Source organism: Schistocerca cancellata, chromosome 4, assembly GCF_023864275.1.
Source record: "Schistocerca cancellata isolate TAMUIC-IGC-003103 chromosome 4, iqSchCanc2.1, whole genome shotgun sequence".
Taxonomy (NCBI): domain Eukaryota; kingdom Metazoa; phylum Arthropoda; class Insecta; order Orthoptera; family Acrididae; genus Schistocerca; species Schistocerca cancellata.
The window spans coordinates 820,203,360-820,220,237 of NC_064629.1; the positions used below are offsets into that span (position 1 = coordinate 820,203,360).

A 16,878-nucleotide genomic window follows, 5' to 3' on the forward strand; every position below is an offset into this window, starting at 1 on the left:
TAACGAGTTCTCGTGGTAGCGCATTCCATTCCTCCACCAGTGCTGTATGGTCGTTGGCTCATGTGTACTTGCTGAAATACATCCCCCCTACGCTCAATGGGATTTAAGTCGGGGGAATGGGCATGCCAGTCCTTCCGCCGAATATCTTGCCATTCCAAGTTCTCCTCCCCCTTTGCAGTTCGATACAATGGCACATTATCGCCCAAAGAAATGAAACCAGAGCTGTACACACCCATGAAAAGACGCAATAAGGAAGGAGTACAGAGTCACAAATGCTGAATGGTGAGTGTACTGTGTTCCAAGATTTGGAGGTCAGTACACACATGCAACATTAAGCCTCGCTGCACCGTAACACCTAGATCACCAAAACGATCATGTTTGACAATGTTCCTGGGTGCATCATCTGTTCTCACCTCTCACCATATGAGTGTAAATAATGCACCCGGAAACTGTGGAACACGAACGTTTTGGTGGTCCGTGCTCTACAATGTGAGGAAGCATAGAACTGCATAGGCGTACTGACCTACAAATCTTTGAGCGTGGTACACTTATTCGTAAACGTTGTGACACCGTACTCCTCCTCCATTGTACACTTATGGCCATTAAAATTGCTACACCACGAATATGACGTGTTACAGACGCGATATTTAACCGACAGGAAGAAGATGCTGTGACATGCAAATTATTAGCTTTTCAGAGCATTCACAGGAGGTTGGCGCCGGCGCCGACACCTACAACGTGCTCACATGGGGAAAGTTTCCAAACGATTTCTCATACACAAACAGCAGTTGACCGGCGTTGCCTGGTGAAACGTTGTTGTAATGCCTCGTGTAAGGAGGAGAAATGCGTAACATCACGTTTCCGATTTTGATAAACGTCGGATTGTAGCCTATCGCAATTGCGGTTTATCGTATCGCGACATTGCTGCTCGCGTTGGTCGACATCCAATGACTGTTAGCAGAATATGGAATCGGTGGGTTCAGGAGGGTAATACGGAACGCCGTGCTGGGTCCCAACGGCCTAGTATCACTAGCAGTCGAGATGACAGCCATCTTATCCGCATGGCAGTAACAGATCGTGCAGCCACGTCTCGATCCCTGAGTCAACAGATGGCGACGTTTGCAAGACAACAACCATCTGCACGAACAGTTCGACGACATTTGCAGCAGCATGGACTATCAGCTCGGAGACCATGGCTGCGGTTACACTTGACGCTGCATCATAGACAGGAGCGCCCGCGATGGTGTACTCAGCGACGAACCTGGGTGCACGAATGGAAAAACGTCATTTATTCGGATGAATCCAGGTTCTGTTTACAGCATCATGATGGTCGCATCCGTGTTTGGCGACATCGCGGTGAACGCACATTGGAAGCGTGTATTCGTCATCGCCATACTGGCGTATCACCTAGCCGGTTACACGTCTCGGTCACCTCTTGTTCGCATTGACGGCACTTTGAACAGTGGACGTTACATTTCAGATGTGTTACGACCCCTAGCTCTGCGCTTCATTCGATCCCTGCAAAACCCTACATTTCAGCAGGATAATGCACGAGCGCATGTTGCAGGTCCTGTACGGGCCTTTCTGGATACAGAAAATGTTCGACTGCTGCCCTGGCTAGCACATTCTCCAGATCTCTCACCAACTGAAAACGTCTCGTCAGTGGTGGCCGAGCAACTGGCTCCTCACAATACGCCAGTCACTACTCTTGATGAACTGTGGTATCGTGTTGAAGCTGCATGGGCAGCTGTACCTGTACACGGCATCCAAGCTCTGTTTGACTCAATGCCCAGGCGTATCAAGGCCATTATTACCGCCAGAGGTGGTTATTCTGGGTACTGATTTCTCAGGATCTATGCACCCAAATTGCGTGAAAATGTAATCACATGTCAGTTCTAGTATAATATATTTGTCCAATGAATACCCGTTTATCACCTGCGTTTCTTCTTGGTGTAGCAATTTTAATCGCCAGCAGTGTATATTTTCAGACATGCATTCGGCCGTTACTTCATTTTTGAGAACGATAACGTGCGTCTGCATCAAACAGCGCAGACGGAGGATCTCTTGGAATGACAGGAAATACGGTGAATGAGCTGGTCTGCCCATTCCCCCCTACGTAAATTCCATCCTGCACATGTGGGAAGCGTTGGGAAGCGTTCGGGTGTTGTATTGCAGCACATCCACATGCAACGACCATCCAACTGTTGTCAAGTGCACTGGTTGAGGAATGAAACGCCGTGCTACAAGAACTCCTTACCAACTTTGTGGCGAGCATGGAAGTTCATTGGACAGAACATTCATTACCATCCGTTTTGACCACACACCCCTCTACAAATACGGTATCGCTTTTTGTAATGTTCAGGAGACCATCAAAATCACGGTGACTTAAGTTTAACTACTTTTTATATCTACATCTACATAGTTACTCTGCAATTCACACTAAGTGCCTGGCAGAGGGTTCACCGAACCATTTTCATACTACTTCTCTACCATTCCACTCTCGAATGGCGCTTGGGAAAAATGAACACTTAATCTTTCCGTTCGAGCTCTGATTTCTCTTATTTTATTATGATGATCATTTCTCCCTACGTAGGTGGGTGTCACAAAATATTTTCGCATTCGGAAGAGAAAGCTGGGGATTGAAATTTCGTAAATAGATCTCGCCGCAAAGAAAACCGCCTTTGTTTCAGTGGCTGTCACCCCAACTCGCGTATCACATCAGTGACATTCTCACTCCTATTACTCGATAACACGAAACGAGCTGCCCTTCTTTGCACTTTTTCGATGTCCTCCGTCAATCCTACCTGGTAAGGATCCCACACTGCGCAGCAATATTCCAGCAGAGGACGGACAAGTGGAACGTAGGCTGTCTCTCTAGTGGGTTTGTCGCACCTTCTAAGTCCTCTGCCAACAAAGCGCAGTCTTTGTTTCGCCTTCCCCACAATATTGTCTATGTGGTCTCTCCAATTTAAGTTGCTAGTAATTGTAATTCCTTGGTATTTAGTCGAACTGACAGTCCTTAGATTTGTGCGATTTATCGTATACCCAAAATTTATCAGATTTCTTAATGTGGATGACCTCGCACTTTTCTTTGTTTAGTTACATTTGCCACTTTTCGTGCCGTACAGAAATTCACTCTAGATCATTTTGGAATTGGAACTGATCATCTGATGATTTTACTAGACGGTAAATTACAGCATCATCTGCAAACAGTCTAAGGGGGCTGCTCAGATTATCACCTAGATCATTTATGTAAATCAGGAACAGCAGAGGGCCTGTGATACTACCTTGCGGAACGCAAGATATCACTTCTGTTCTGCTCGATGATTTACCGTCTATCACTACGAACTACGACCTCTCTGAGAGGAAAGCACGAATCCAGTCACACAAATGAGACGATACTCCATATGCACGCAATTGGCTTAATAGTCGCTTGTGAGGAACGGTATCAAAAGCCTTCTGGAAATCTAGGAATATGGAATTGATCTGAGATCCCTTGGCCGGCCGGGGTGGTCGATCGGTTCTAGGAGCTACAGTCTGGAACCGGGCGATGGCTACGGTCGCTGGTTCGAATCCTGCTTCGGGCATGGATGTGTGTGATGTCCTTAGTTTAGTTAGGTTTAAGTAGTTCTAAGTTCTAGGGGACTGATGGCCTCAGAAGTTAAATCCCATAGTGCTCAGAGCCAGTTGAACCATTTTGAGATCCCTTGTCGACACTACTAATTACTTCATGGGAACAAAGAGCCGGCTGTGTTGCACAAGGACGATAAGAACGATATTTTCTGAATTTGTGTTGGTTATGAACGAATAAGTCACTTTCTTCAAAGGTGATTCATAATGTTCGAGTACAGTATATGCTCCAGAATCCTACTGCAAATTGAGGTCAGTGATATGGGTATGTAATTCAGTGGGTTACTCCTATTTCTATTCTTGAATATTGGTGTGACCTGTGCTACTTTCCAGTCTTAAGGAACAGACCTTTCGTCAAGTGAACTGTTGTATATGATTGCTAAGAAAGGCGCTATTGTGTCTGCATACTCTGAAAGGAACCTGATTTGTATACCATCTGGACCAGAAGACTTGCCTTTCTTAAGTGATTTGAGATTTTTCGCAACACCTAAAATATCTACTTTTACGTCACTCATGCTAATAATAGTTTAAATTCTTTTTGTCTCTTTGCGTATTTCTTTCAGTTATCTTCTGTAATATGCTATAGCAATTCTTTCTTTTCATGGTTTAATTTTCATCGAGCTATGTTACATGACAGTGATACATCATTGAAAAATTACTTTCGTCATGAAGGTTTGCACACCAGCGTATAAATTACAATCCAAACGATTAAGACTGCTTACAGAGGAACCACTGCCGTAAATACGGCTAATTCGAATGAAATCATTTCAATCATTTCAGAGCTTCGACAAAGACAAAAAACTGTCGAATAATTATGGAGACAGTAGTACATGAGATTCAGAAACAAGCTTGTAAAACACTCCGCTGCATGTATCTTGTGGCGTTCAGACGATATATGGCATGCGGATCTTCTCGAGATTATGCAATACTTATGGAAAAATATATATTTAAAATACATTTTAACCCTCACAATCCCAATTGGAGTGGGTACTTTGTGGCTACCACTTAAAAATATTTTAATTTAGTCAGTTACTTTACATTTTAAAAGTTTGAAAAAAAATTTATTGCTTCTAATAAAGTTTTCTACCAGATTCCATAAACGTTTTTAATTTTTCCATTAAACTTAACCCATAAGTTTAAGTCTCAGTAGCAGATCTGACTCGTTACAGTGAATGTCATATTCGATATTTTCCGGTTCAGGACTATATTTACACATCAATATTTCTTTAAATCTATGTTATGAGGAAAAATCAACAATAATTATCGAAATTTGTATTTTTTCAGAATTAATGTTCCCCACCCCTTCCGTTTGGTAGTATGCACTACTGAAAGAGTGTTGATATTGCTAATAATGTGCTAAAAGATATTTTCGAGTTAAGGCCATACTTACACATCAGCACTCATCAGCACCTCTTTAAAAACTATATTGTTAATATATATCAATAACAAGTAGCACATTTTTTTTTTATACTGTGGGCATAAAGTACTTCTCCTCACCTTGGTAATCCTCGTTATTGAAAATATGTTGTTTCTGTGAGGATTAATAATCATTTTTAGTGTCCACTTGAGCACAGATTTTAATACCACCAACATATTGTCACAAAACTAGTTATGAATGTCATATTCGATATTTTCAGACTCAGGACCATACTTGAAAACCAGTATTACTTTAAAACTATGTTGCGAAACAAAACTGGTTACATATTATTTCGTTATATGTCACAAAACTGTTCGGTAATGAATGTACGTACATTTAAATTCTTCTTGCTAAGGAGCATAACATTTTCTATGTAATATGCTACCTGCATCAGTAAGAAGTTCTCCAATAATAAACACAAACCAAAGCATTCATCAGTTGGACTCATCTTCCTCCCAAGAAGGCGAGAAATGTTAAGCACTCAAGGGCAGGATATGTTGATCCCTTGAACTGTCTGCCTCGCTACAGAAAGTGAAAGTTCAAAAAATTTAAAGTATGAACAAGTGAGCCACACAAGTTGTCTGTGGAAGGGAGGAAGCCACCACTAACTTAATCAGATAATAATGATCACAAACTTGACATTTCTGTCGGTAGATTCAACATAGCCAAAAACTTATTGCAGCAGTGTCCCTCTACTGAGATTTCAGATACTGTGCTACAAAATAACTAGTTTTTTATGAAATTTCAAAAGGCTTTAAGGAGATCAAAACAGCACATTTAAATTCAGAAATAACTTCTTAAGTAACAAATAACTCTGCGTTGATCAAAATCTTTTCACTCGCAGACAAGTCCCTTCCAAAGTCCACCTAATAGTATCTTCTACACAACAAATACTTAACAGCACCACGCCTCTCTTGGAACTGAAAATGATATGATATTTTTTTAGCCCAGCACAACTAATGGAAAGTTATTGGCAGATAAATTCAGTATAGGTTTGCTCGCCATAAAGTAATAGCTTGTAAAGCTCCACTTGCTATGTAGTTTGTAATGCGACACCCAGTAGCGTGAAAATTCTTAAAATATAATAGGCAATTATACGACTTAAAAGAGTTAAAGTTCAAGAATGCTACCCGTTATTCAGTAACATGCATGTGCAGTAACGTACTGGGGACTATAACAAGTTTAGCTCCGAATAAAGAAGAGTTTAAGAGAAGCCTAATGGTCTTATTAGTGCCAACTCCTTCTACTCCGTTAAGGAACTTTCTAGCAGTGCAGTTAACTTATAAATTGTTGACATTATTTTATAACACGAGTTCTGTTTAATATCTGCCTTCTACGCCTCTTCAGCTGTGTAATGCGAACTTTATAGGCAAGTCTCTTAAACTGCCTTTCTTTACGACACTTGACTGCAATGGTTTAGGAATTATCTTATGCACATTTTTTACCTATTCCTCATCCTCTAGTCTCGATTTATTTAGGGTCCATGGAAATACATTAGCATATTAGCTCTTTTTTAACATCATCCCACTCCTCTGGCTTCCTCTACAATTCTCATCACCTCTCAATTAATCTAGCAGCAAGGTCAACTGCAGTAAACAGATAGGTTGTGACACGCACTTCACTAAGGAAGGTTCAGAGAAGTCCTGAGTCCTGGGGTGTCTACTCAGGAGCCAGTGGACACGCGAAACTAACAGGAGACATAATAGTAAGTGCTCAGTCTACATCCTGTTGTAAGTAAAGTAAACATCAAGGTAATCTACAAGCTCGGATATGAGACACTACTTGTCTCAAAATGAATAATTAAGCAAAGATATTCTTTTCATTTCTTTGTAGCCACTGGAGATGCTTAAAACAATTACAGTAAGTGAAACATGTTTGATTAAAATTAATAACACAAATTAGGTTGCAAGAGATGAGTAAATATTAATCTTGTGTTGAAGATAAATAACATTTTTATTTTGTATGAGACATGTGAGCTAAATTTCTTAAACATTATGGCCAGAGTCATTGCATACAATATTGTGTTTTTTCGTTCCTAGAAGATATGATCCGAAACCAGCTCACAGCGATGGTCTACTATTCAGCTACTTCACTCATTAATTCCTTCTTGTGATTTTTTATGATGGTGTAAGTGTTTCTCTCACATACCATATACACAATATGATCACTGAACTGGTTGGTTCTTAATGATATCACAGACGTGGAACCAGTAACTGAACAGTCATACAACTGCTTTACTGGATGGAATCAGTTTCTGTTTCACTACTAACAGACCAATTACCAAATGAAATAAAACAAAATATATTCTTTTTATTAAAAATCATTCTGCTACGGTTGAAATTTTACTCTCTAACAGTTTTGATGTCACAACTGAAGCGAAGAACATCGGATTTCTTGGACTGAATACAGGCTGGAAGTCATTATTGAAGGAACATTTCCATGATCTCCTTCAGACTATGGATGTTACTACCTTCAATATTAAAATATTGTCCACTGTTGTCGTATCACGTTAAAATTAGTTTACTTTGAATACTTTTATTATCTGGCACAGTATAATTTTTTGAAGAAATTCAGTTCAGTCGCATAGGATATTTTACTGCAGAGGACTTTAATGCAGGGCATACGCGATGTTAATTCATAAAGATCGAGTAAGCTTTAATTTAAAAGCTGACGATTCTGCTATTAACTGAACAGTACATCTTTTCCCTCGTGTGTTTGTCTTTGTCAACATAATCTTGTCTGTACTGAACATCTGCATTCTCGGTATAGAATTCGTGATATCGTTCTGGCCGATAACAAAATATATTTGAGAGAAAAAGTAACCTGTCCAAATATCAATGAAGATGAAGAAACAATACACTGTCAGTGAAATTATGTGACATGTCGTTTTTCTTTATTGCTTTAGCGGACTCTTCTTAGCCCGCGACCTGTCCAATGCCTAAAATTCTGCCCGCGCAACGCAAACATACAGTACTAGTGGGCGGACACGAGACAGAGAAACCCATTTTATGTGCGGAGCAGGTTGTTCGTTCACAAAAGTTAGTGTCTCTGTACATCATGCGTTTTAACCGTGCTCAAGCAAGAAAATAAAGGCTTTTCTCTATTAAAATTTATAGTATTGATAATTCTGAAACGACAATTCAGCCATTTCACCTGATCCAATGTTCCATGATTCAGTCCCTATGTTCACATGCCCACAGCAGTCATAACTGATGATTTCGTTGGTTTAAGGAGGTTACAAGAACTACCCGCCTGTTTGACAGCCCTGTTTGCAACCATGCGTGATGAATGGTTTGATACGAAACCTTCAGTCGTACTCCATATTGTGCAATACTCCCAGCTGCGCCACATAACGCCTTCTCTACTTTGCAGAGCGAACAGGCTTCTTGTAAGAACGTTCTGAGAGATGAACATACAACTATCTTACACCTCGTTACAGCTGTAAAGCCTTCCATTCATTTTCCATTGTTACTAACGACGCCAGCAAGTACACAATGGCCAAGCCTCGTCGTTTACGCTGATACCCCTTGCTAGCCGCTGTATCTTCACTATCTGTTTTTTGTTAACGAGGCATAAATCAGCATCTTCGTCATCATTATTTGATCTAACCGCACTGCACTGATACTCGATATAGAATTGGTGATATGAAGGGCTTATTTCAATAGTGGTACAAGTCCATTTTTGTTCATTCTGAGACACAGGGTCCTAAAGTTAAATGAGCGCTAAAAAATCTGTAGTTGAGATACCAGAAATATTCAAGCATTGACTTCTTGCTAGAGATGAACTTTTATTTCTGTTTGTTTCGACCATTAATTTCAGAAGCATCATAGGCAGAAAAGTGGAGGTAATGGACTTGTATCACTACTGAAATAAGCCCATCATATTGTTCTGCCTGATAAAATACATATTTCAGACAAAGCGTAAACTGTCAAAATATCAATGAACATGAAGAAAAAATATATCAGTGAAATTATGCTATATGTCGTTTTTCTGTATTGTTTCAGCTGACTCTTCTTAGTCCTCGACCTGTCCAGTGCCTAAAATTCTGCCCGCACAACGCAGACATACTAGTAGGCGGACTTACCAATGGACAGATAGTTATATGGGATCTTACTGAGAATCTAAGACGGATAGAAGGAGAACTTGATACATCAGAGTGGCGTGCAGTGGAAAGAACGTCTTTAGTAAGCAATTCAAAGTGTTTCTTACATACACCTTTAAACTAGTTCGTAGCACTGGTGAAATTGTTAAGTTTTAAACAGTCAAATGCTAGATTCGTAGATACTGTTTCTGTGACTTTATATCCTCCAGATTTCTCATCTACCGCAAATACATTATTTTGTTGCTTCAACACATAAGAAATGAGACTGCTCGCGTGTTCTTACGCTCCATGCACACTCTGTGTACAAGACCGGCAGGAAACAGACAAGATTGATGGTGTAAATCGGTACCTTACCAAGTATAATGAAGCAGTAGTGGTCGCTTTCAATATAGTACCCATTCAAAGTCCACACACATCTACAGTTTTTCCCCACCACCGCTAAAATCTTTCTGAATGTTGTCTTTCATGAGCCCCCTCAGTAGTTCGAATGGCTTCCCTTCCTGCAGAGCACAAGAACACATTTGTAGTAAAGTGATCAAGCACTCCTGCAAATCAGACATGTTTCCATGAAGTGTCACAGTGTGAGGACGCAGTTGGAGGCCGAAAAACGGTCAAGCAGCAATAGAACCCGATTAACAGCTCCTTAATTATGCGAACTGTCTCGCTCCGTTTGTGTCGAGGTTGTATTGACGTCGAGAATCTTCGTTGAGAATCGCTAACAAATGTAGCACAACACAAAGACCAAAGAACGATCGTCTGTGATGTAAAAAAATTCAAATGGCTCTGAGCACTATGGGATTCAACATCTGTGGTCATCAGTCCCCTAGAACTTAGAACTACTTAAACCTAACTAACCTAAGGACATCACACACATCCATGCCCGAGGCAGGATTCGAACCTGCGACCGTAGCAGTCGCGCGGTTCCGGACTGAGCGCCTAGAATCGCTACTTTGATGTAAAGAAAAGAGCAATGACATGGCTCCATTTTTAAAAACGTAATGCTGAAAAAGTCACGTGTGTTAATTAAATGAGGCGACGCAAATGCTGTTGTGTAAATTAAGTGTTACTGATGTTTCTAGGCACACCGATTTATATCAGTTTTAAAAGCATAGGAGGGTAACAAGGGCGCCCATACTCGGGCTGCCTCCCTACCCCCTCCTCCCCCCCCCCCCCCCCCCCCAGCCCTCAGGGAAAGAAAAAATACTGTGTACTCAGGTGCTTTTCTTTCAAGAAAATGATTTAAAAGTTGGTATTACACATTTTTTTAACAGTATCGCAAATGGAACTTTTTATGGCTACTTAAAAGTCGCCATTCGTCTTCCAAACTATTAAAAATACCCCACACCCAGAGGTCTAGAACCCCCACCACTCCTATTAACAATCGTATGGGCACCCTTGGTGGGTAATATGTGACTTTTAGTGACTGTGAGTATACCGTTAGGACTGTGGCCGTTCGCATAGTTTCGACGCACCAGATAGCTTGGAGCAGACCATCAGCTGTTGTACATTTCAGTCGGCAGATGGAGGACCTCTGCTCTGTGTGTAATTTTGTTCGAAAGATAGCGTACGACAAGGGAAGACGTGGAAACTAGACAAGAAGAACGATTATATTCATAAATTAGTGTTATGACCTGATGAAACTACAATCGTCCGCTCATAACAGTGGGTTCTTTAATTGCTCTGGGAGATGGTTGATTGGAACTACAACATATGGAATATTACTTCACTGTATTAAAAGACTGATAAAATGATTTACTTAACTTCATACAATCTATAGTCAGAGGATTGTGTCGAATATTTACACCCGTCTTTGAATATTAAAGCATCACTTGATACCCGCATTTACAAAACTCTTCTCTTCATGTACAAAGCTCACAAGGTTCATGACAGTGCATTGTACGACATGAATCACTTTTGTGTCCTAAGTAGTTGATGTTGTCTACTCGATCAGAGGTCACGAAGTGGGGCAGAGCCTTCCTCTTCTGGGTTGTATATAGTGATGAGGAGCTCGTGAATGAGTCGTTCAAATGAACGCTTCACTCCAGTGAAGTGTGAACTAACCACTCAATTTCAATGAACTGGTCTTCAAACTCTTCGCAGATAGCACACTCCACACTTTTTTCTAGTTCACTCTTTCTCTTCCCCTCTCCCTCTCCCACTACATCGGCGCTACGTCACTCATCCTCCCTTCACTTCAGTCCTCCCTCTACTGCCTGTCGACGAATCGCGCGGTGTTTGTGGGGAACGATAGGTTTACGAGAGGCTGGGGAGGTGAGGGGCGCGGGGAAGGCAGCGTCAGCTGCTTGCTGCACTGCTGACATCATTACCCGTGACTATTTGTGCAGTTAAACTTCGCGTCTACGGGTAGCCTACCGTTGGCAGCGCTTGCAGACAAATGAATATTAAAGATACAAACGAAGAGGCTGGCTGTGTGAGCACGCACAGCCAACATGAAAATAAAAGGTTTGTTAATAACACTGAAAGAGGGATTTTACCTCAAATCGTACCAATGACTACAGGTGACAGTTTACGTTTTCAATCTGGATGGTTATTATTCTCAAAAATAAAATCTACAGGAAAACTTCTGAAAATTACTTAACGTACGTATATAGACTTTGTGACAGTGGTAAACATACTCATTCTATTTTGGATTAAATATTAAAAGGAACATAAAATTGGACTGCATTTCGTTGGTAGCCCTAGTTTTCAGTCCTTGAATACAACAAATAATGTTTCATTTGGCAGATAAAGACTTTTTTGGGCGCTTCGTGAGAAAATGTCGAGCAAGATTAAATGTAATACCTTCTTTATATGTGACGGGCTTCTCTGTTTAACTTTCCTTTGTCCCCTTCGACCATGTTCTATTTAAGTTAAATCAGACGCTGTAAGAGCGTAAAACGTTGCGTGCACGTTACTGCGCAGTTCGGCCATCTGTTGGTAAAATTATGAAGTATTACGAAGCTTTATTGTACGAGCTAGCGTAGCCGCGGCTGAGCGGCGAAATAGGCAACGTCGCCAGGCTTCCGTACTTCATTAATGAACTACTTCATTTGAACGCTTCACGGCAAAGAGTGAAATGAATGAAGTAGTTCACGGGAATGAACGAGTTCAACCCATCTCTAGCTGTATTTGGCCTCCGTGCAGTGGCGCTGTAGAGCTGGGAACGAGGGTGTGGCTCCGGCAGCGCCTCCCATTCATCGGTGCAGATTGCAGCGAGCCATCACTAACATCTGTGGTATTGATGCGAGGTGCTGACTTCTCTATGACATCGCGATTTGGACGATACCACAAATGGTATTAGTATAAAATGAAAACTTTTGCTGATTGAAATGTTAGAAAAAAATCAATAAGTTTCAGAGCCACAATTTCATTACTTTACAAGTTATTTTATTAAAATACCGAAACAAAAGATTAAATAAGTAGCATGCAAAGGCTGCATGATTTTGTACTACGCTTAAACAATTAGAATCACCGCAGTCTGTACTAAAGCAATACTGGAGCTGCCTACCCCCAGTAGCCTGTTTCGTTTTGTGCCGCAAATCACGAAATACTTGTAAATTTTTTTTAGAGTGTCCAGAGCTGTGCAGAAACGTGTCAATGAAATCCAGAGGCGGTATTATCGCCATTATAAATTTATTGATGACATCCTGCCTTTTATTGGAACCTTCACCTGTCGTTACCTATGTCCTATTATAGCTACATTTATATAAACATTGTCAACAGTCTCTGTACTCTTCAGGGTCAAGTAGGAAAGCTGTTGACTATGAAAGTTGTAGAGCTCAGTTCAGTGCTAATTCGAGAACTCGATAAGCTAATATGTATTCCAGTAGAATATTCCTGTAACATTTATTCATATGAGTTAACCATTTGTGGCATTAGGCACAGCCTTAAGTGTAGTGGAAGTACACTTGCAGATAGTGTCTTCTGTACTCCACGACACTGCGGTGCCAGTTGGGGTTTTCGCCCAGCACTGAACTGGCGAATGATTGGGTTAACTACGGCTCTTGTATCAGGGTTAGTTGATGGCGACGTCTATCATCAGCACCTAGTTGACAAAGGCAATTTACCTTCACATGGTGGTTTTCCCGAATCTGGCTTCTTCAAACTATGGCACGCGTAATACGCAGTACGTGCACCATCGGAGCTGGTGTTCCCCAAGGGTGGGGCACCGACGATCTGGACGCGATCGAATTAGCTGATATCGCACGTCTTGACCATTTTATGCTCCAGTGTCACTCCAACAGTGGCATCCCAGTCACGTGACACTCAGAACGATTCCATTCTCCTCATCATAACAGTTTTCTGTGATTCAATTGCTTTTTAGTTTGTAAGAGGATTATAATAGGACATCAGGACGCCTCGATATGGGGCCACATGGTGGCTGACTCTACATCGTCATAGACCGTGAAACAGAATGGCCAGCAGGTTTCCCAATCCATAAACCCATCGAGATTATGTGAGACGCATTTTTGACTCGATGCCCCCAAATTAACTTTACTAGAGCTGCAAGTTTCCCAGTAGTTAATAAACAGAGGCATGACTTAAATTATTTGGCACCCACATCAACTGCATCCACAATTATTGTGACACTTTTATCGCTGTTCACAGTTATCACATTCCTTATTGGATCTAGGCTGCGTCTTTAATGTTCCCTTTTTTGAACTCATATCATCATCATCATCATTACCATCACTTACTGCTGGATAAAAGCCTTGTAAGTGGCCCGACTGATTAATATTATGTCTGCTACTACTATGTGGGCAGAGAGTTTGTGCTTTGCGACCGTGTGCCTACCCACTCACATGTCAGATCCAGGATGAGGCTACATCTTCCTCCAGAACACTTTGATAGCAACTAACTGAAATGCTTACTTAATATAACGTTCAATATGGAGGAAATTAGTGGGTACAATACTACCAATTAATGTGACACATTTCTTATGAGGCTTCCAGTACATTCAGAGATAATTCATCCAAAGGGCTGCGCTGGTCACATGCTGATTTTTACACATCAATTTGAATCAATTTCACAACCACTCATTCCAGTCTATCGATTGTCTGTTCGTGAGCGTAGTGATATATCACTGATTCCGTACACGCGGCAAGGCAGATATTCGTGGCTTGTGAAGCTGTATTATCTACGATTCGGCTTACCTTTTCACATTCCGCGAACAGTCTGCACGAACAAGCGAATTATATACAGGGTGATTATAATTAAAGTTATACTTTCAAAACGCTGTAGAAATAACACCACTGGTCAGAATGACGTCAAATTGCAAGGGAATATTATCGGAAAAGGGGGAAAACGTATGGAAGAAGAAAAACAATAGTGTGAAAATGGATCAATAGATGGCGCTGCATGTGTCAGAATACGTAAATAAAAACACTTGTCATGCACACGATCCATTGAAGTTGGTGTAAACACGCCGGGTACCCGGCTTTTCCTCCTTTCGCGTCTGCGACGTTCGCCACGACTGTCTCAATGCAGAATCGCACTCTGCAAAGCTGTATTACAAGAATGATGACTGTGTGCACGTCGCTCTGCAGAAGTTCCGGACACTGAAGTAGAGTAAGGAAACGAATTGATTCGACGTCAGTGGAAGCAGTGGCCACAGCAATACAGCAGGAGTTTGGTGTGCAAACGTGCAGTGCACGGAGAATTGCCCGAACATTGGACATACCCGTGAGCACGGTGCGTAAGATCCTACGAAACATCCTTCTTTGCTATCCATTCAAAATTACCCATGTGCACGAGTTGCTTCCTGTTGACCTGCCAGCAAGAGAGAGCTTTGCTTTAGAATTTCTTGCTCGCATGGAAGTGGACAATGATTGGCCGTGGAAGGTTTTGTGGACAGACGAAGCCCACTTCCATCTGACAGAATATGTCATTACACAGAATTGTCGAATACGGGCAACGGGAAATCCACACGCAAATCAACCAGACCACTTCATCCTGAAAGGGTCACTGTGTGGTTCGGGTTTACGGCACCACGATTAAATTATGATGCTCACAGCGCCATCTAAATGTTCAAATGTGTGTCAAATCTTATGGGACTTAACTGCTAAGGTCATCAGTCCCTAAGCTTACACACTACTTAACCTAAATTATCCTAAGGACAAACATACACACCCATGCCCGAGGGAGGATTCGAACCTCCGCCGGGACCAGCCGCACAGTCTATGACTGCAGCGCTTCTGACCGCTCGGCTAATCCCGCGCGGCACAGCGCCATCTATTGCTACATTTTGTAACTATTTATTTTTCCTCTGCTATACGTTTTCCCCCTTCTCCGAAAATATTCCGTTGCAATTTGACGTCATTCTGACCAGTGGTATTATTTCTACAGCGGTTTGAAAGTTTAACTTTAATTATAATCATCCTGTATATAAACACACATTAATAAATACTTTTCAACAGAGTTTGGTTCAAATGGCTCTGAGCACTATGGGACTCAACTTCTGAGGTCATTAGTCACCTAGAACTTTGAACTACTTAAACCTAACTAACCTAAGGACATCACACACATCCATGCCCGAGGCAGGATTCGAACCTGCGACCGTAGCGGTCTCGCGGTTCCAGACTGCAGCGCCTAGAACCGCACGGCCACTTCGGCCGGCTCAACAGAGTTTGTTTAACCTTGTTGGTGTCACGTTCCGTTCCTTATCTCCGAAGCGCGAGCCAGCCAACGACACACACTCTAATGGGGAATGTAGCAATCTTAGGGGAATCCGAACTCTATTTCCTTTAGCCACCAATCGCCACCGTTTTCGCGCCAAAATAAAAGCAACGCTAACGGCGCTGACTCGGCTATTGATATCGGTGATGAGATAGGTAGCTTACAGTCTCCTATAGACTTTGCCATGCATTACACTTTTAAGCTATACGCATCCATGACGCTCCTGCCTACTTTCTAACGTCATATATTCTCCTTCCATTACGTTGCCGTCTCGATGTTTCCTTCTCACGTGGACTGCAACGGAGAACCTTCTTCATCCATCTGCTAATTCGTTTTCGTTCCAGCCATAATGAAATCTTTCATTATAGCCTGTTCCCTTCCTATTTGCTTGTTTATTTCCCTGCCTCTCCTAGCGATTCCCAACATGCTTTCCCCATTGTTCACTGAGTAAGCCGCAGTTTTCGAGATTTAGGCCTCTTTTTTTATTTTTATTTTTTTCTAGTTGAAAGCCCATGTCTCATACACTGGCTGTAAGGTTTCCTTTTCAGGTAAACTAAGTTCTTAAAACCCTATTTAGTTTAACAGAAGCACCCTACGACATAATTACTCCTTGTTTATTTCTTTTCGTGTCCCTCGAGTCGTCACCTACAACTGCCCTAAACATAAAAGCTCGTCAACTGTTTCTGTGACCTCACTGTTAATTTTTACTATAGTAACCATGAAATCTTTCTCAGCGGAGTTATTGCATTAAATGCTTAATAGAGTTTCCGACAATTTCCGGTCTTGTCTTCACCAGGAAAGCAATTGATTGTCATAGAAACAACAGGAACATACAGATATAAATGCATTAGTAGTAACCACTCTGATTAGATATTACATTGGCGCCACAATGACACGTCATCTGTAGCATCGTTGTTTCTGTTTGTGGTTCAGTTGCTTCTCTGACAGTCAGTTGATTTCCTTGCGACGACAGTATCGGAATTTTTGAAAAAATGGCTCTGAGCACTATGGGACTCAACTGCTGTGGTCATAAGTCCCCTAGAACTTAGAACTA

At 41.6% G+C, this 16,878-nt stretch overlaps 1 protein-coding gene across 1 annotated transcript in view; it reads left to right on the top strand.

Annotated features, from left to right (window-relative positions):
• Nucleotides 1-16,878, top strand: part of LOC126184448 (dynein axonemal intermediate chain 3-like) — a 215,446-nt gene that overhangs the window by 7,848 nt on the left and 190,720 nt on the right. Inside the window, exon 2 of the mRNA XM_049926839.1 lies at nucleotides 9,052-9,231. Coding sequence (XP_049782796.1) covers nucleotides 9,052-9,231 — 180 coding nt within the window. The remainder of the gene's footprint in view (nucleotides 1-9,051; nucleotides 9,232-16,878) is intronic.